This window comes from Ostrea edulis, chromosome 3 (assembly GCF_947568905.1).
Source record: "Ostrea edulis chromosome 3, xbOstEdul1.1, whole genome shotgun sequence".
Lineage (NCBI taxonomy): Eukaryota > Metazoa > Mollusca > Bivalvia > Ostreida > Ostreidae > Ostrea > Ostrea edulis.
In genome coordinates this window covers 76238184-76251793 of record NC_079166.1, presented here as the reverse complement: position 1 = coordinate 76251793, position 13610 = coordinate 76238184, and the positions used below count along the sequence as shown (strand labels likewise).

General features: G+C 36.2%; 2 protein-coding genes across 3 annotated transcripts; both read left to right on the top strand.

Annotated features, from left to right (window-relative positions):
• Positions 1 to 476: 476 nt before the first annotated feature.
• LOC130052882 (perlucin-like protein) lies at positions 477 to 3068 on the top strand. Of its 2 annotated transcripts, XM_056159038.1 has the most exons (5): positions 477 to 584; positions 756 to 856; positions 970 to 1060; positions 2645 to 2897; positions 2987 to 3068. In XM_056159038.1, exons 1-5 carry the CDS (start codon positions 545 to 547, stop codon positions 3018 to 3020), a joined length of 519 nt encoding a protein of 172 aa, XP_056015013.1. In that variant the 5' UTR covers positions 477 to 544; the 3' UTR covers positions 3021 to 3068. The 2 variants fall into 2 exon arrangements, with proteins under 2 accessions (XP_056015013.1, XP_056015012.1); XM_056159037.1 differs by having other exon boundaries at positions 480 to 584; positions 2645 to 3068.
• A 2908-nt stretch (positions 3069 to 5976) lies between these two features.
• LOC125676225 (perlucin-like protein) lies at positions 5977 to 11584 on the top strand. Its single transcript, XM_048914118.2, has 5 exons — positions 5977 to 6108; positions 7041 to 7141; positions 8714 to 8804; positions 9562 to 9793; positions 11515 to 11584. Exons 1-5 carry the CDS (start codon positions 6078 to 6080, stop codon positions 11525 to 11527), a joined length of 468 nt encoding a protein of 155 aa, XP_048770075.2. The 5' UTR covers positions 5977 to 6077; the 3' UTR covers positions 11528 to 11584.
• Positions 11585 to 13610: the final 2026 nt, after the last annotated feature.

Below are 13610 nucleotides of genomic sequence, written 5' to 3'. Positions count from 1 at the left end.
TCACCTGTTTTTTTTAATTTTTTTTTTTTTTCATTAACCGACAACGTGTCTTAGTTTCGTATTTGCACTCATCTATATGCTAGGATTCATGGTGACACTTACTTATTGTATATATATCAACTTTTTCATCAAGCATTCGGCTACACTTGACATGTATCCTAAAATTATTTTACACATTTTATACAAGTAATGTCGCTTCAGATAAGGGGTATTTCCATTCTTAAGAACGTTGACCGGGCCTATAGTGCAAAACTGTCTTCTGCTGCCTTCGCCCAAACGTAGAATTAAGCAAGTACAGTGTAGTACATCTGATATTAGCGATTTAATGGTGTTTACATATATCCATTTCTACATATGTAAACGATTCACAGTTTAACAAATTCTAAATAATGATGGCATCAGATATGTGTAAAAATGAATATGCATACACAAAACCATTTATTCATTGTTATCTACTCACATCTCAATTTCATTTCATTTTGCATAATTCGATTATATGTACTGACCGACATTACTTCAATCTGATAACAGAACTGTGATAGGTATGGCGAATGGTTTAGGAACAGCCGTCGTTTTCACTTGTTGTGAGTAGATATAATATGCATGTTTTAATAATAGATTTTCTATTATTTACTTTGCGAAAAAAGTTTGACAACTCTTCCCTGCAATACATAGTATTAGCCCTGTGAGAAAAGACTAGAAATTATTGAAATTGTTATAACAAAGTTGATAATGTAGATTATATGGATTTCCAGGCGTGTTGCTCGTTCTCGGAGGATGCCCCTTGGAGTGGTCTGAATATCAAGGGGAGTGTTTACACTTCAGTAACCATCCAAGAGGCTGGGTGGACGCCGCGGTAAGGGGTTGCTTCACTTCGTCGTCACTTCACGAATTTCACGTGTCATTTTAAAGAACGTTGCAGCACTCGTACATGACTTGGTCGGTGTTAAATTTGCTTATTTTTTGTAGAGAGAATGCAGAAAGTACGGAGCATATCTAATGACGGATGACAACGAGGAGAAACATAATTTCGTTACCCAGGTCCTCACCGTTCTACATGGTATGTACATAAAGAGTCTGAACAATCATAAATATCATAGAATAGGACAGTTAATACAAATATGTTCACTCTAGTAATTTGATGCACATTTTCATATGATAAAGACACGTGTTCCAAAATGCATGTAGTCAGTTTGAATTTGTTAGGTCAAAATTTTCTTTCATACTATTTTCCCCCATAAAAAACGTGTTTTTGTGAGCACTACAAAAATAATCTTATTAGGTGACAAGTTTTAAGCCTAAAAGACCCGTTACTCACAAAATTCTTTAAGAGATACTATAATTTCCAAATACCAAACCACAATGGGATGAAGTTTATGACGTCATATCTCGCTCAACGGTCAAAAATATCAATGTTGTGTTTTTATACACTCCTAGAAAAGAGACTACCCAAGGTTTTGTCATGCCCTTTTTTACACTTAGGAAAGAGGTAATTTATACCTATTAACAACACCCTTCGGGAGATTGGGGTAAGCGGGGGTATTCTTAGTGAGCAGTGCTCACAGTACCTCTTGTTGGTTTACGTTTTTATTTTTATTTTTTATTTTTATTTTTTCTTCTTTCTTTTGATATTCCTACAATGTGAGGGGTGAGATCAAAAGATCGATGTCGGATAAAACTTTAAATCAAATAGTTAACGGAAGGAGGGGATAAAATATCCCTTAAGTTTTTGTCATCCGACATTGATTGCACTTCAGTGGAAAAAGAAGAAAAAAAGCGACTGTTTAAAACCACATGATAATATTACATTCTAATGAACATTTGATAGTTTTAATGTACACTTTCATCTGTAAATAAACAGTAGAAAAGGTATACAGAATGTTATTCATAATCGTGTTTTACTTGCTAATCAATTAGTTTCAACATTCATCATATATGGTCTTAAAGGGGTGAGGAGTCTTGAAGAAAACTATTTGAATTTTAAGTTTTTATCAGACATTGAACTTTTGATCTCGCCCCGTAACCCTTGGCTGTGAACCAGTGCGTTCTGTTGTACCTACAACTTCCTGATAAATGAAGATTTGGATATAAATATTTTTCATGCCCAATGGTTTTTTTCTCTTTTTCTTTGATACCTACAAATTGATGCAAAAAACATTACCTTTTGGATCCACCGCAGCTGTGAACAATGAGTGAATGCAGGGCCGTAACTGCCGATGAGGCAGACGAGGCAACTGCCTCGTCTGATTTTTTGGCAAAAAAGAAAATAAAATTATATAAATGTTATATTATAGGATATATGTTTAAAATGAAGACAAGCACCTTTGTCTTTGACACCATATTACGATTCTTTACATAGTACAAATGAAACACAAACATGATAAATTGGGATTTAAAAAGTGTCATTTTCAGTCGTAAAGTCAATCGGCGGCCCCCAATCCCCTGCCTCCCCTGATTTAGAACCCTACTTACGGCCCTGGAATGGCACGACACGCTTCAGGAAATATGTGCTGCGTCACAGTTCACACCATCAATGGAATCTCTTCTGAATGAAATGGATTATTGCAGTGTGAACAAAACAAAATGAAATGAATGGTATGGCATCAAAGAAAGAATAGTTTAGCATTTTTTATTCTAATTGTAGAATTTCGGGAAACGGGGTTCTGGATCGGAGCTGATGACTACATTTTTGAGGGACAATGGCGCTGGATAGAGACTGGAGGCAGTGTAGGGCCTTTCTCAAAATGGGCCGCAGGTTACCCCTCAAAGAACACCACAATGAACTGCCTCGTTATGAAGTTCGAAGGAACCGATCTGTATTGGACAGATGACCAATGCAACCCCTGGACACACGGCAAAGAAAGAGGAGGAAACCATTACTTTATTTGTGAAAAGCCGTATGTATCTTGGTCAATGATTTCTTCTGGTATTTAATTCAGTTAGACAAAACAATTTATCCTTATGCATCGTACGGTTGTATTTCCAGCTCAAGCGCTGATGCCTCAGGAATGATTGGTTGATGAAGAGTTCATGATTGTATATAGGATAAGAATAAAGTGAAAAATTAGTCTTTATTTGTTATTATATTTTCAATCTTACGTCAGTTCAGTATGGGGACTTCCTTTTCGATAGAAAACATACATTTCTAATAGATATACATATTCTAAAATAGTTTTGAAATGGCCTGACGTCATAAAGGCGTCCTGACATTTCACGTATATAACGACGTCATAAACGAATGATGGGAATTTAAAAAAAAAAATCAATCAATCAATCTATCTATCTATCTATCTATCTATCTATCTATCTATCTATCTATCTATTGATCTATCTATCTATTGAAGACTATAGCATACAGAATTCATATAGCGTCGACACTACCCAAAAGCGAATTGTAACGTGCCGGGTAAATACAGAGTATCTAGGCTCGTGCCTGCGGTGTCCCTGAGTTCTCATGAGCAATGATGAGTATCATTAATGTTACCTATCTGGTGTCTATTTAAATACAAGAGGTACAACAAGTTGCAATTATACAAATATTCTTTACACCTGCCTAGTGTTTAATTTTTAACCCCTATGCTCAACTGGCACTTGCCACTTGTCAGATCTATGCCTGTTTGTAGCCACTGACACTTGCCACTTCTCAGACCTATGCCTGTTTGTAGCCACTGACACTTGCCACTTGTCAGATCTATGCCTGTTTGTAGCCACTGACACTTGCCACTTGTCAGACCTATGCCTGTTTGTAGCCACTGGCACTTGCCACTTGTCAGACCTATGCCTGTTTGTAGCCACTGACACTTGCCACTTGTCAGACCTATGCCTGTTTGTAGCCACTGACACTTGCTACTTGTCAGACTTATGCCTGTTTGTAGCCACTGACACTTGCCACTTGTCAAACCTATGCCTGTTTGTAGCCACTGACACTTGCCACTTGTCAGATCTATGCCTGTTTGTAGCCACTGACACTTGCCACTTGTCAGATCTATGCCTGTTTGTAGCCACTGACACTTGCCACTTGTCAGATCTATGCCTGTTTGTAGCCACTGACACTTGCCACTTGTCAGATCTATGCTTGTTTGTAGCCACTGACACTTGCTACTTGTCAGACCTATGCCTGTTTGTAGCCACTGACACTTGCCACTTGTCAGATCTATGCCTGTTTGTAGCCACTGACACTTGCTACTTGTCAGACCTATGCCTGTTTGTAACCACTGACACTTGCCACTTGTCAGATCTATGCCTGTTTGTAGCCACTGACACTTGCCACTTGTCAGACCTATGGCTGTTTGTAGCCACTGACACTTGCTATGCCTGTTTGTAGCCACTGACATTTGCCACTTGTCAGACCTATGCCTGTTTATAGCCACTGACACTTGCCACTTGTCAGACCTATGCCTGTTTGTAGCCACTGGCCTCTGTATCTTGTATCTGCCAACATCTGCCGGTAACAACTTATGCTTGCCATTTGCATACGTCATCTGCTTATATAGTCACTTGTATTTGCCAGTTGTATCTGTAAATTCTTCTGCTTGTCACTTACAAATACAATTTGTCAGTAGCCCACCTGCCTATAGCTACTTGCTTCACTATGCCAGCTGCATATGATCACTGTTGACAGCTCAGAGTTTAATAAACCACAATGTCAATTACATTGATACTGGAAAAGATAATCAGTTTCAATCTGATATAGTATTCTACATATTTAGAAGTGTACTCGAACTAGAGTACCCTCAATTTCTATCAACAACAACTACAAGTGGTTGCTCCCTATATATATATATATATATATATATATATATATATATATATATATATATATATAATCCAAATAGAAAGAGTTTATATCACACAGTCAAAATAATTCAATAAAAAAGTAGGAAAATATGCAGTTCCAAAATATATTTAAATCACTAGCGCTTTCTGGATTTTAACATCCAACATCCATCCTCAGGTGAATACAAAAATTTAAAAACTATATATATATATATATATATATATATATATATATATATATATATATGTCTCTGCATACCCTACTCGAATCTAATTCGAGCTAAAACGTCTATCACTAACTGACTACTTATGTTTTAAAATGTTCAGACAAAAAAGGGGGTGAGTATGGCGGGTCTAGATTTACGACCAATGTCTAAAAAGAGTAGACGAGTTAGAAGCCACCATAAAGTAAGATAATTAGAGGCCACCATAAAGAGCAGGCTAATTAGAGCTCGTCACATAGATTAACCATAAAGAGCAGGCTAATCAGAGCTCGTCACATAGATTAACCATAAAGAGCAGGCTAATTAGAGTTCGTCACATAGATTAACCATAAAGAGCAGGCAAATTAAAGTTCGTCACATAGATTAACCATACAGAGCAGGCTAATTAGAGCTCGTCACATAGATTAACCATAAAGAACAGGCTAATTAGAGCTCGTCACATAGATTAACCATAAAGAGCAGGCTAATCAGAGCTCGTCACATAGATTAACCATAAAGAGCAGGCTAATTAGAGCTCGTCACATAGATTAACCATAAAGAGCAGGCTAATTAGAGCTCGTCACATAGATTAACCATAAAGAGCAGGCTAATTAGAGCTCGTCACATAGATTAACCCGAATAAGAGCCGCCACGGAGATGCCACCATTTCAAAGGTCTTGCATTATAATTTCCATGGGCAATGCTTGCTTGCTAAATCGGCAGAAAGCTCAATAATCTTATTAATATACATGTACATTTGATCAACAATCTTATTAATATACATGTACATATGTACATTTAATCCATCATTGCTAATCTTATTACTATACATGTACATTTAATCCATGGTTTCTTTTTTGCATGGGATGGGAATTATATTTAAAAAAAAAGAAGAAAATAAATATTTTGTTCATGGTAGTCCCGTAAAACATTTTGGAAAGTCACAAACTGGAACTGCATGTAGTACCAGTCACGATGCTCGACTGAACCTTCACAGTTCTAGTTTGTGAACAAGGTCGCCTGTACTATCTCGTTCGAGATTCTCAGACATGACACAGATCTTTTAGGTGATAACATTTTGGACAGTTGAAGAGAAACATGATTAGACATCTCGTTCTCATTTCAGCAGGTATTTTGACTTTGTGGTTTTTTTGTTTTTGTTTTTGTTTTTTGTTTAAGCCAGGATTACAGAAATTGTTTTGCAAATAATGTTCGATCAAGACTGTCTTCTGGACGATAGCTAAGCGATTATCTCAGCTGTTTAAGTGATTATATTTACATTCACTCAATCTATTCTCTTATATTTCTTTTGAAATTGATATTGCTTTCATCTTACAGTGAATGCATGTTGGTGCAAACTAGTTTGATCCGGTTTTTAGTACCACCTGTCTGTGTAATCATTATCAAAATATGGAGCGTCATCAAGGTTAAAGGGTACATTGGCTATCCCGTTTTACGTTTTATGGGTCAATCATACGATATTTTAATGCTTAGATTTGGTTTGTATTTAAGAAAAATACATAAAGATATAAATATAAACAATCAAATTTCTTTCTTTGTTGTTTCATTGGGTGATGAAGGTAGCAATCATTGCAGAAAAATTATATAACTCGCTTACTTCGGTTATGACTCCCCCCCCCCCCCCCCCCCCCTGCAATGCTTGCTACCTTTATCACCCGATGAAGCAACAAAGAAAGCATTTTATTGTTTAAATGAAATACATGTACAGTGTAATATAATGAATTCATGCATGATCATGAAATACTTTGTTTTTGTTTTTAAATTATTGTTTTGTTTGTTTAAATTTCATCATGCTCTGTATAACAAAACAATGTGCTGCACAGGATACCATTAGGAGGTCTCTTTTCATTTGGTCACATCACATCATTGATCTGAAAATGAATAACATTTTAGAACATTCCCAGAAAATAGATATACCCATACCTCTCCCAACCCCCCATTAATATTGCAAGTAAACATATAATTTTCGAATTCAAGGATCGTCTGAATAAGAATTGACTTACATGTATTCTCTCTGCACTAAGAATTGTTGTTTTGCAGCTATCGCCTGCACTTTGTGCGGATGTCCCCTGGATTGGGCAGAATTCAACGGAGAGTGTCTCTATTTTGGTCACAACAAAAGGGATTTCATCGGCTGTGAGGTAGACCGGTTCTTTGCGTTCTTCTTGGTTTGACATCATTTTGAAGATTTTTCATCAAACTGATACAAGTTGTATGGCTTCCACATGTAATAGTAAATTTAAAGACAAGGCACACCCAGTGTAAGAGTCTTTTGTGGCCTCATTTTCACGTCAATTTCGAAATAAATTTAAAGCTGTGAAAATTGGTAAAATAATAAATAATCACAATCAAGACTGTTGGTGTCTATTCTCCTAGAATCCACATATTTAAGTACATTTACATGCACCCTTTTAAGGAAAATGATTTATTGTTGATTCCTGGGAGGGGGGGGGGGGCAGAGGGGAGGGGTTGGTTACATATAGTTTGCTTTGTATAATCCTGCATTATCACATTTCATATAAGTTGATGAAATAGACTAAATTACACGAAAATATCATTTTTACTTTGATGGTATTGAAAAGATGTTATGGAGTGGGCAAAATTAAACCCGAAGTGTATGCAATACGATTGGTTTACTGTCCGTCCTAATTGAGCGTTACTGCTGATCAAACCAATGCACGCAGCTTTCAATATCGCCTGTCTTTCTCGTCCTTAGTGTGATTGAAGTCGACACATTCATCCCTAGTTAACGTTATCAGTTTCAATAGTTTCACACTACATTTACCTGTAATTAGCAACCGCAAACGAGCAAAAAGTAACATTCATTTTGGACTGGCAGTATTTTGTCAATGCCTTGTTAATCTATTGAAGACGAGTTTGTTTTTTTTTAGAATTATAATATTACGTAAAACCTAACAAATAAATATGCTCCTGCTCACCCCGAGTTTAATCAAATTGATTGATTATACACCAATATTGCATTGACTACGTTGACAAATGGTATGTTTACACGAGAAGAATAGTCCTTAAATGTTATTTTGTACTGTAACTTGTAAACCTATTCAGACATTCAGGACTATAATATGAAATCTTCAGACATTTAGGACTATAATATGAAATCTGAGATGCATTCTGTTACTTTTCTATCTCTAATTGTGGACTTATTGGTGCCTCGGAACCATTCACTGTACAGTGTAACCTGTTTCATCAGATAGGCACTGGCGACCACTGTTATGTAGGGAAAATATCAAATTCAGAATGAAAGTAAGGATCATATTGCCCAGTGAAACGGATTGTGCAGGTGTCGGAGTGGGTCGTTTTCACTATATGTACATTAATGTATTTCTGGTGAGAAAATTATAAACTTCAAATTCGCGATTTGCCTCTTATCCACTATTGGGAAGAATTGCGGGCCTTTATTTAAACTTTACTAATTGTTACGAAGTGTCACGTAGCGGTACAATCAAACAAATGACGGACGAATATGAAGTGGAAACGTTCATTTCATGACCCCATAGTTTAGTTAGGCTAACAATTCTGTCATTTTTTGAAATGAATTTACAATTTGGTATGAATTATATTGGCTTTTTCTTCTTCATAATTTCAATGCGTCATTGGATAAAATCTACGGATTATAAATATATCGTTATTGTTTGCAATATTGTATTTCTATAATATAAATCCACAATGGAATAATTTGAAATGTTTTGCAGACCTATTGTAAAAATGAACAAGCATATCTAGCGACGGTGGACAACGCTGCGAAAGCGAACTTTATACGGCAATTTCTGAGTGTCATGCACAGTGAGTATTTAACTTAATACAACAATTTATGAGTGTCATGCACAGTGAGTATTTAACTTAATACAACAATTTCTGAGTGTCATGCACAGTGAGTATTTAACTTAATACAACAATTTCTGAGTGTCATGCACAGTGAGTATTTAACTTAATACAACAATTTCTGAGTGTAATGCACAGTGAGTATTTAACTTAATACAGCAATTTCTGAGTGTCATGCACAGTGAGTATTTAACTTAATATAACAATTTCTGAGCGTAATTCCCAGTGAGTATTTAACTTAATACAGCAATTTCTGAGTGTCATGCACAGTGAGTATTAACTTAAACTCAGTAAAATCTGGGCTATAGTGAATATTCTCTAACAACAAAACACAGTAATAATAATTATACCATATTTATATAGCACCCTTTTCATACACTATGTACGCTCAAAGGTGCACACACACATACAGAAATACAAGTACCCACATTCAGCAACACGTACACAAACACACGTTCACATGTATACACACACATGTATGTATACGTGTATACACGAATACGTTCTCATACACTTACACCTACCCACGCTTATCTGTCTTAGTCAATGAAACAAACAACTTTCATTTACATAGTACTGTGAAATTTAACTAGTGCATATATGCGGTATCTGACGATAAATCACAAGGAATAAACTACTACTACTACTACTGTGGTACTTTAATCACTAATACTACTAACTTCTACTATAGATAATAATAATGAATTACGTATCATAGGTAATCGGTACTACCGGTACTGGATTGGAGGTTCTGACTTTGCTGTAGAGGGCTCATGGCGATGGATAGAGACCGGTTTACCGATAGGCTCTACCTACACGAACTGGGCTGATGGCCGCCCCACCAGCAATGCAACGTTCAACTGTATGATGATGGAATGGGTGGGCGACGATCTGAAATGGGTCGATGTCGAATGTAACCATAGGGACGTGACCTACATATGCGAGAAGCAGTATGATGCTTTTTTTTTTTCAATCGTAATTTTTTATTAACCGAGAACACAAGAACATGCTATGAGAAAGATTGAGAGACAGATATATTTAGCTGATATGTGCTACATTCGTAGATATACATGCATATGTTCTATTTTATACGAACGTAACATGGGTTGGGATCTATACATTTGACCTAATTATTTCCCACTTGATATACTGGTCGCTGGAGCTTAGTAGTTAGGCGTTCACTTTGTAACGGGAAAGTACCGATTTCAAATTTTTGCATAAAATCGGGGGTGTTTAAAATTGATGTACACTGTCGGTTGGTAGTACAGCGAAACACGGTTACAGCAAGCACGCTCGAATTGAATTCACGTTTACAGTAAAACAGGGTTACAGCGAGCACGCTCAGATTGAGTTCACTTTTAGATTTAATTCACGCTTACAGTAAAACACAGTTAAAACGAATATACCTATAATGCATTCATGCTTACAGTAAAACATGCTTACAGCGAACACGCTTAAATTGACTTCACGCTTACAGTAAAACACTGTTACAGCGAATACATTTATAATGCATCCATGCTTACAGTAAAACATGCTTACAGCAAACACACTTAAATTGAATTCATGGTTACAGTTAAACACTGTTACAGCGAATACACTTTTAGTGCATTAACGCTTACAGTAAAACATGGTTACGGCAAATACGTTTAAATTGAATTCACGCTTACAGCAAAACACGGTTACAGCGAATTCACTTATAGTGCATTCACGCTTACAGTAAATCACGCTAAAATTGAATTCACGCTTGCAGTAAAACCCTGTTACAGGGAATACACTTATAATGCATTAATGCTTACAGTAAAACACGTTTACAGCGAATACATTTATAATGCACCCATGCTTACAGTAAAACATGGTTACAGCAAATACGCTTAAACTGAATTCTCGCTTACAGCAAAACACGGTTACAGCGAAGACACTTATAATGCATTTACACTTACAGTAAAACATGATTACAGCACACACGCTTAAATTGAATTCGCGTTTACAATAAAACAGGATTACAGTGAACACACTTATAATGAATTCACGCTTACAGCGAAGTGCTTTTCATTCCCTGATGTTTTAAAACATTACTATGTCCTAACGAATTAGGTTTACATAATGAATATAATTTACTCGTCCTCAGCACTGGTCGTGCTATATTTTGTTTATATATAGATTGCTTTATAGATAATAAAACAAAATGTTTAAAACAAAATGAGATGTGTCAAACACTAGCAACAATTTAATTGTGTTCAGATTAAAACTTGTAAAATGACAAAACCTGCTTTAAACGAAACTTTTTCTGGTATATTTAACTTATGTAAACAAAAACATGACATGAGCTTTGTTTACAAAACAAAGAATTGTGAGCTCTGTATCTCCTATATGCCTCGACAACCGACATTCAAATTTTTGCTGATCATTAATTAGAAATACCTTAGTTCAGCAATCTAAAAATTAAAAATGGAAAAGTAGAATTAGAAAAATTTCAGCTCAAATCGTGTACATACCCTTTTAAATCTAAAACAAAATGACTGAACATAAGTTGAAAGCAATAGATCGCTATAAATTTTTGTTGATTTCCAGGATACATATAATATTTGATTGCATTGAATATTACTACCTTTTTCAACAAAAAGGAATTTGAAAACGTAATTATGTTAAAATATTTGGTTTTTCATTTCAGAATGTCCAGTTAGTTCCCAGAACATGATTCTGTATGGCTACGTGAAAATTAGAATAAAATTAAAAAAGTGTTCTCTTGTTTTCTTTAATTTCATATATCTTTAGTTTCACAGAATATTCTCCGGCACATCCAAATACCTCATTAATTATTCATCTCAATTAATTATGTCATAAAGTTTCATGTTAGTAAGTATTTAGTATCTATACAGTTATACCTATAGTACTATGATAAGTCATTTAACGTCATTGAAAAACCTTGGAAAAAATCTCCTGCTTTGCGTTCTGTGTTTTTAAAAAAAGCATTTCTAGAATTAAGGGTATAAATACCGCATCTGTTTATGAAATGTTCGAGCCAGCATTTCATAAAAAGCATGCCGGTATTATAGAGCCAGACCCCCCACCCCATAGTGAAACTTCCCCCGGAAGTATGGCTCTATAGTGAACTCCCCCCCAGGGGGAAGGCTCACTCTAGAGCCAGACTCCCCCCCCCCCCCCTGCGGAAGTCTGGCTCTACAGTGAACCTCCCCAACGGAAGTTTGGCTCTAGAGTGAGCCTTCCCACGGTAGTCTCGCTCTAGAGTGAGCCTTCCCCCAGCAGAATGATCTAGAATAAACCTTACTCCCAGGATGAAGACTCACTCTATAGCCATAACACCCTCTTAAAGTCTTCCTCTACAGGGACACCCACGCTTTCATACCCTCCTGCGCAAACTATGAAATAAATTTTAGTTTATCGAACAGGGAATTACCTACCTAACTAACCTCTCTACCTACCTACATATCTACTTACCTACCTGAAGTTGTACAAGTTTAAAAGCATAACCGATATTTGTACGCAGATGAGAAGAAACATAAATTCGAAATTTCTTCATTTCATTTTTCAAACTTCTAAAACTAACCAAGGCATATGTATTATGTGGGTCAAAGTTCAAGGTCTATGGGTCAAACAAAATGACTTATTAATTCCAATGTGTTTTGTGCAACGCCAGAGAAATTTGATATGGATGAAAAGTGGAGGATATGTATAACAATATTTTGAAATTGTAAACTTTCAAATTTATTTTATTTAGTCAAAAAATGCAGTTTTAGTAGAAAGCAATGAAAAAAAAAAATTAAAAACCCATGCTGGACTCGAACACACGATCTACAGTTCAGCAGTTGATGTGCTTTTTTCTTCTTCTCTTTTATTGCAGTCGACGTGCTAACCTACTCAGCTAGGTGAGAATTCTTTAAATGATTAAACAAATATTGCTGATATTCATATTTTCATCCATGTTTTAAAAGGAAATCAGCCAGTATAACGATGTAGAGTACTTCCTTAAGCAAAGTCATTTAATGCCCTGCTGAAAAAGGTCTTGGTATCTAAACAATCTTCAAAAAGTAATAGTAGTTTACCAGGAATAAGTGAAGGGGGAAGTCCTGCCATGGGGGAGTCTGACTTTACAACTAGTGATAGAGTAGGTCTTCCCACGGGGAAGTCTGGCTCTAGAGTGAGACTTCCCCGGGGGTTCTCCTGCTCTAGAGTGAGCTTTTCCCCCAGGGGGAAGGCTCATTTTAGAGCCAGGCTTCCGGGGGAAGTCTCATATTTCTGTTCGAACTCCCAACCGTTAAAAAGACGTTATGTATTTAAAAAGATTAATACGCACATTCTTCACAGGTACTTCGTATTCACTATAAAATAGCTAGCATTGCAATTAGTAAAGATAAACTATAAAATAGCTATCATTGCAATTAGTAAAAAAAAATCACCAGAAGATAGCTATCATTGCAATTAGTAATGATAAAATCATTGGACATATAACTACTTTGATATGTCGTTCAAAATGCTTAGAACGCATTATATGAAACGAAAATGTTCAGCATGCAATACACCATAAATTATGTAGGATAATTCAGCATGGTTATGTCACACAGATGGGATTGATTGATTGATTGAATATTGTTTAACGTCCCTCTCGTGAATATTTCACTCATATGGAGACGTCACCACTGCCTGTGAAGGGCTGCAAAATTTAGGCCTATGCTTGGCGCTTATGGCCATTGACCAGGTAGGGATCTGCTGTGACACGGGACCTCGGTTTTTGCGGTCTCATCCGAA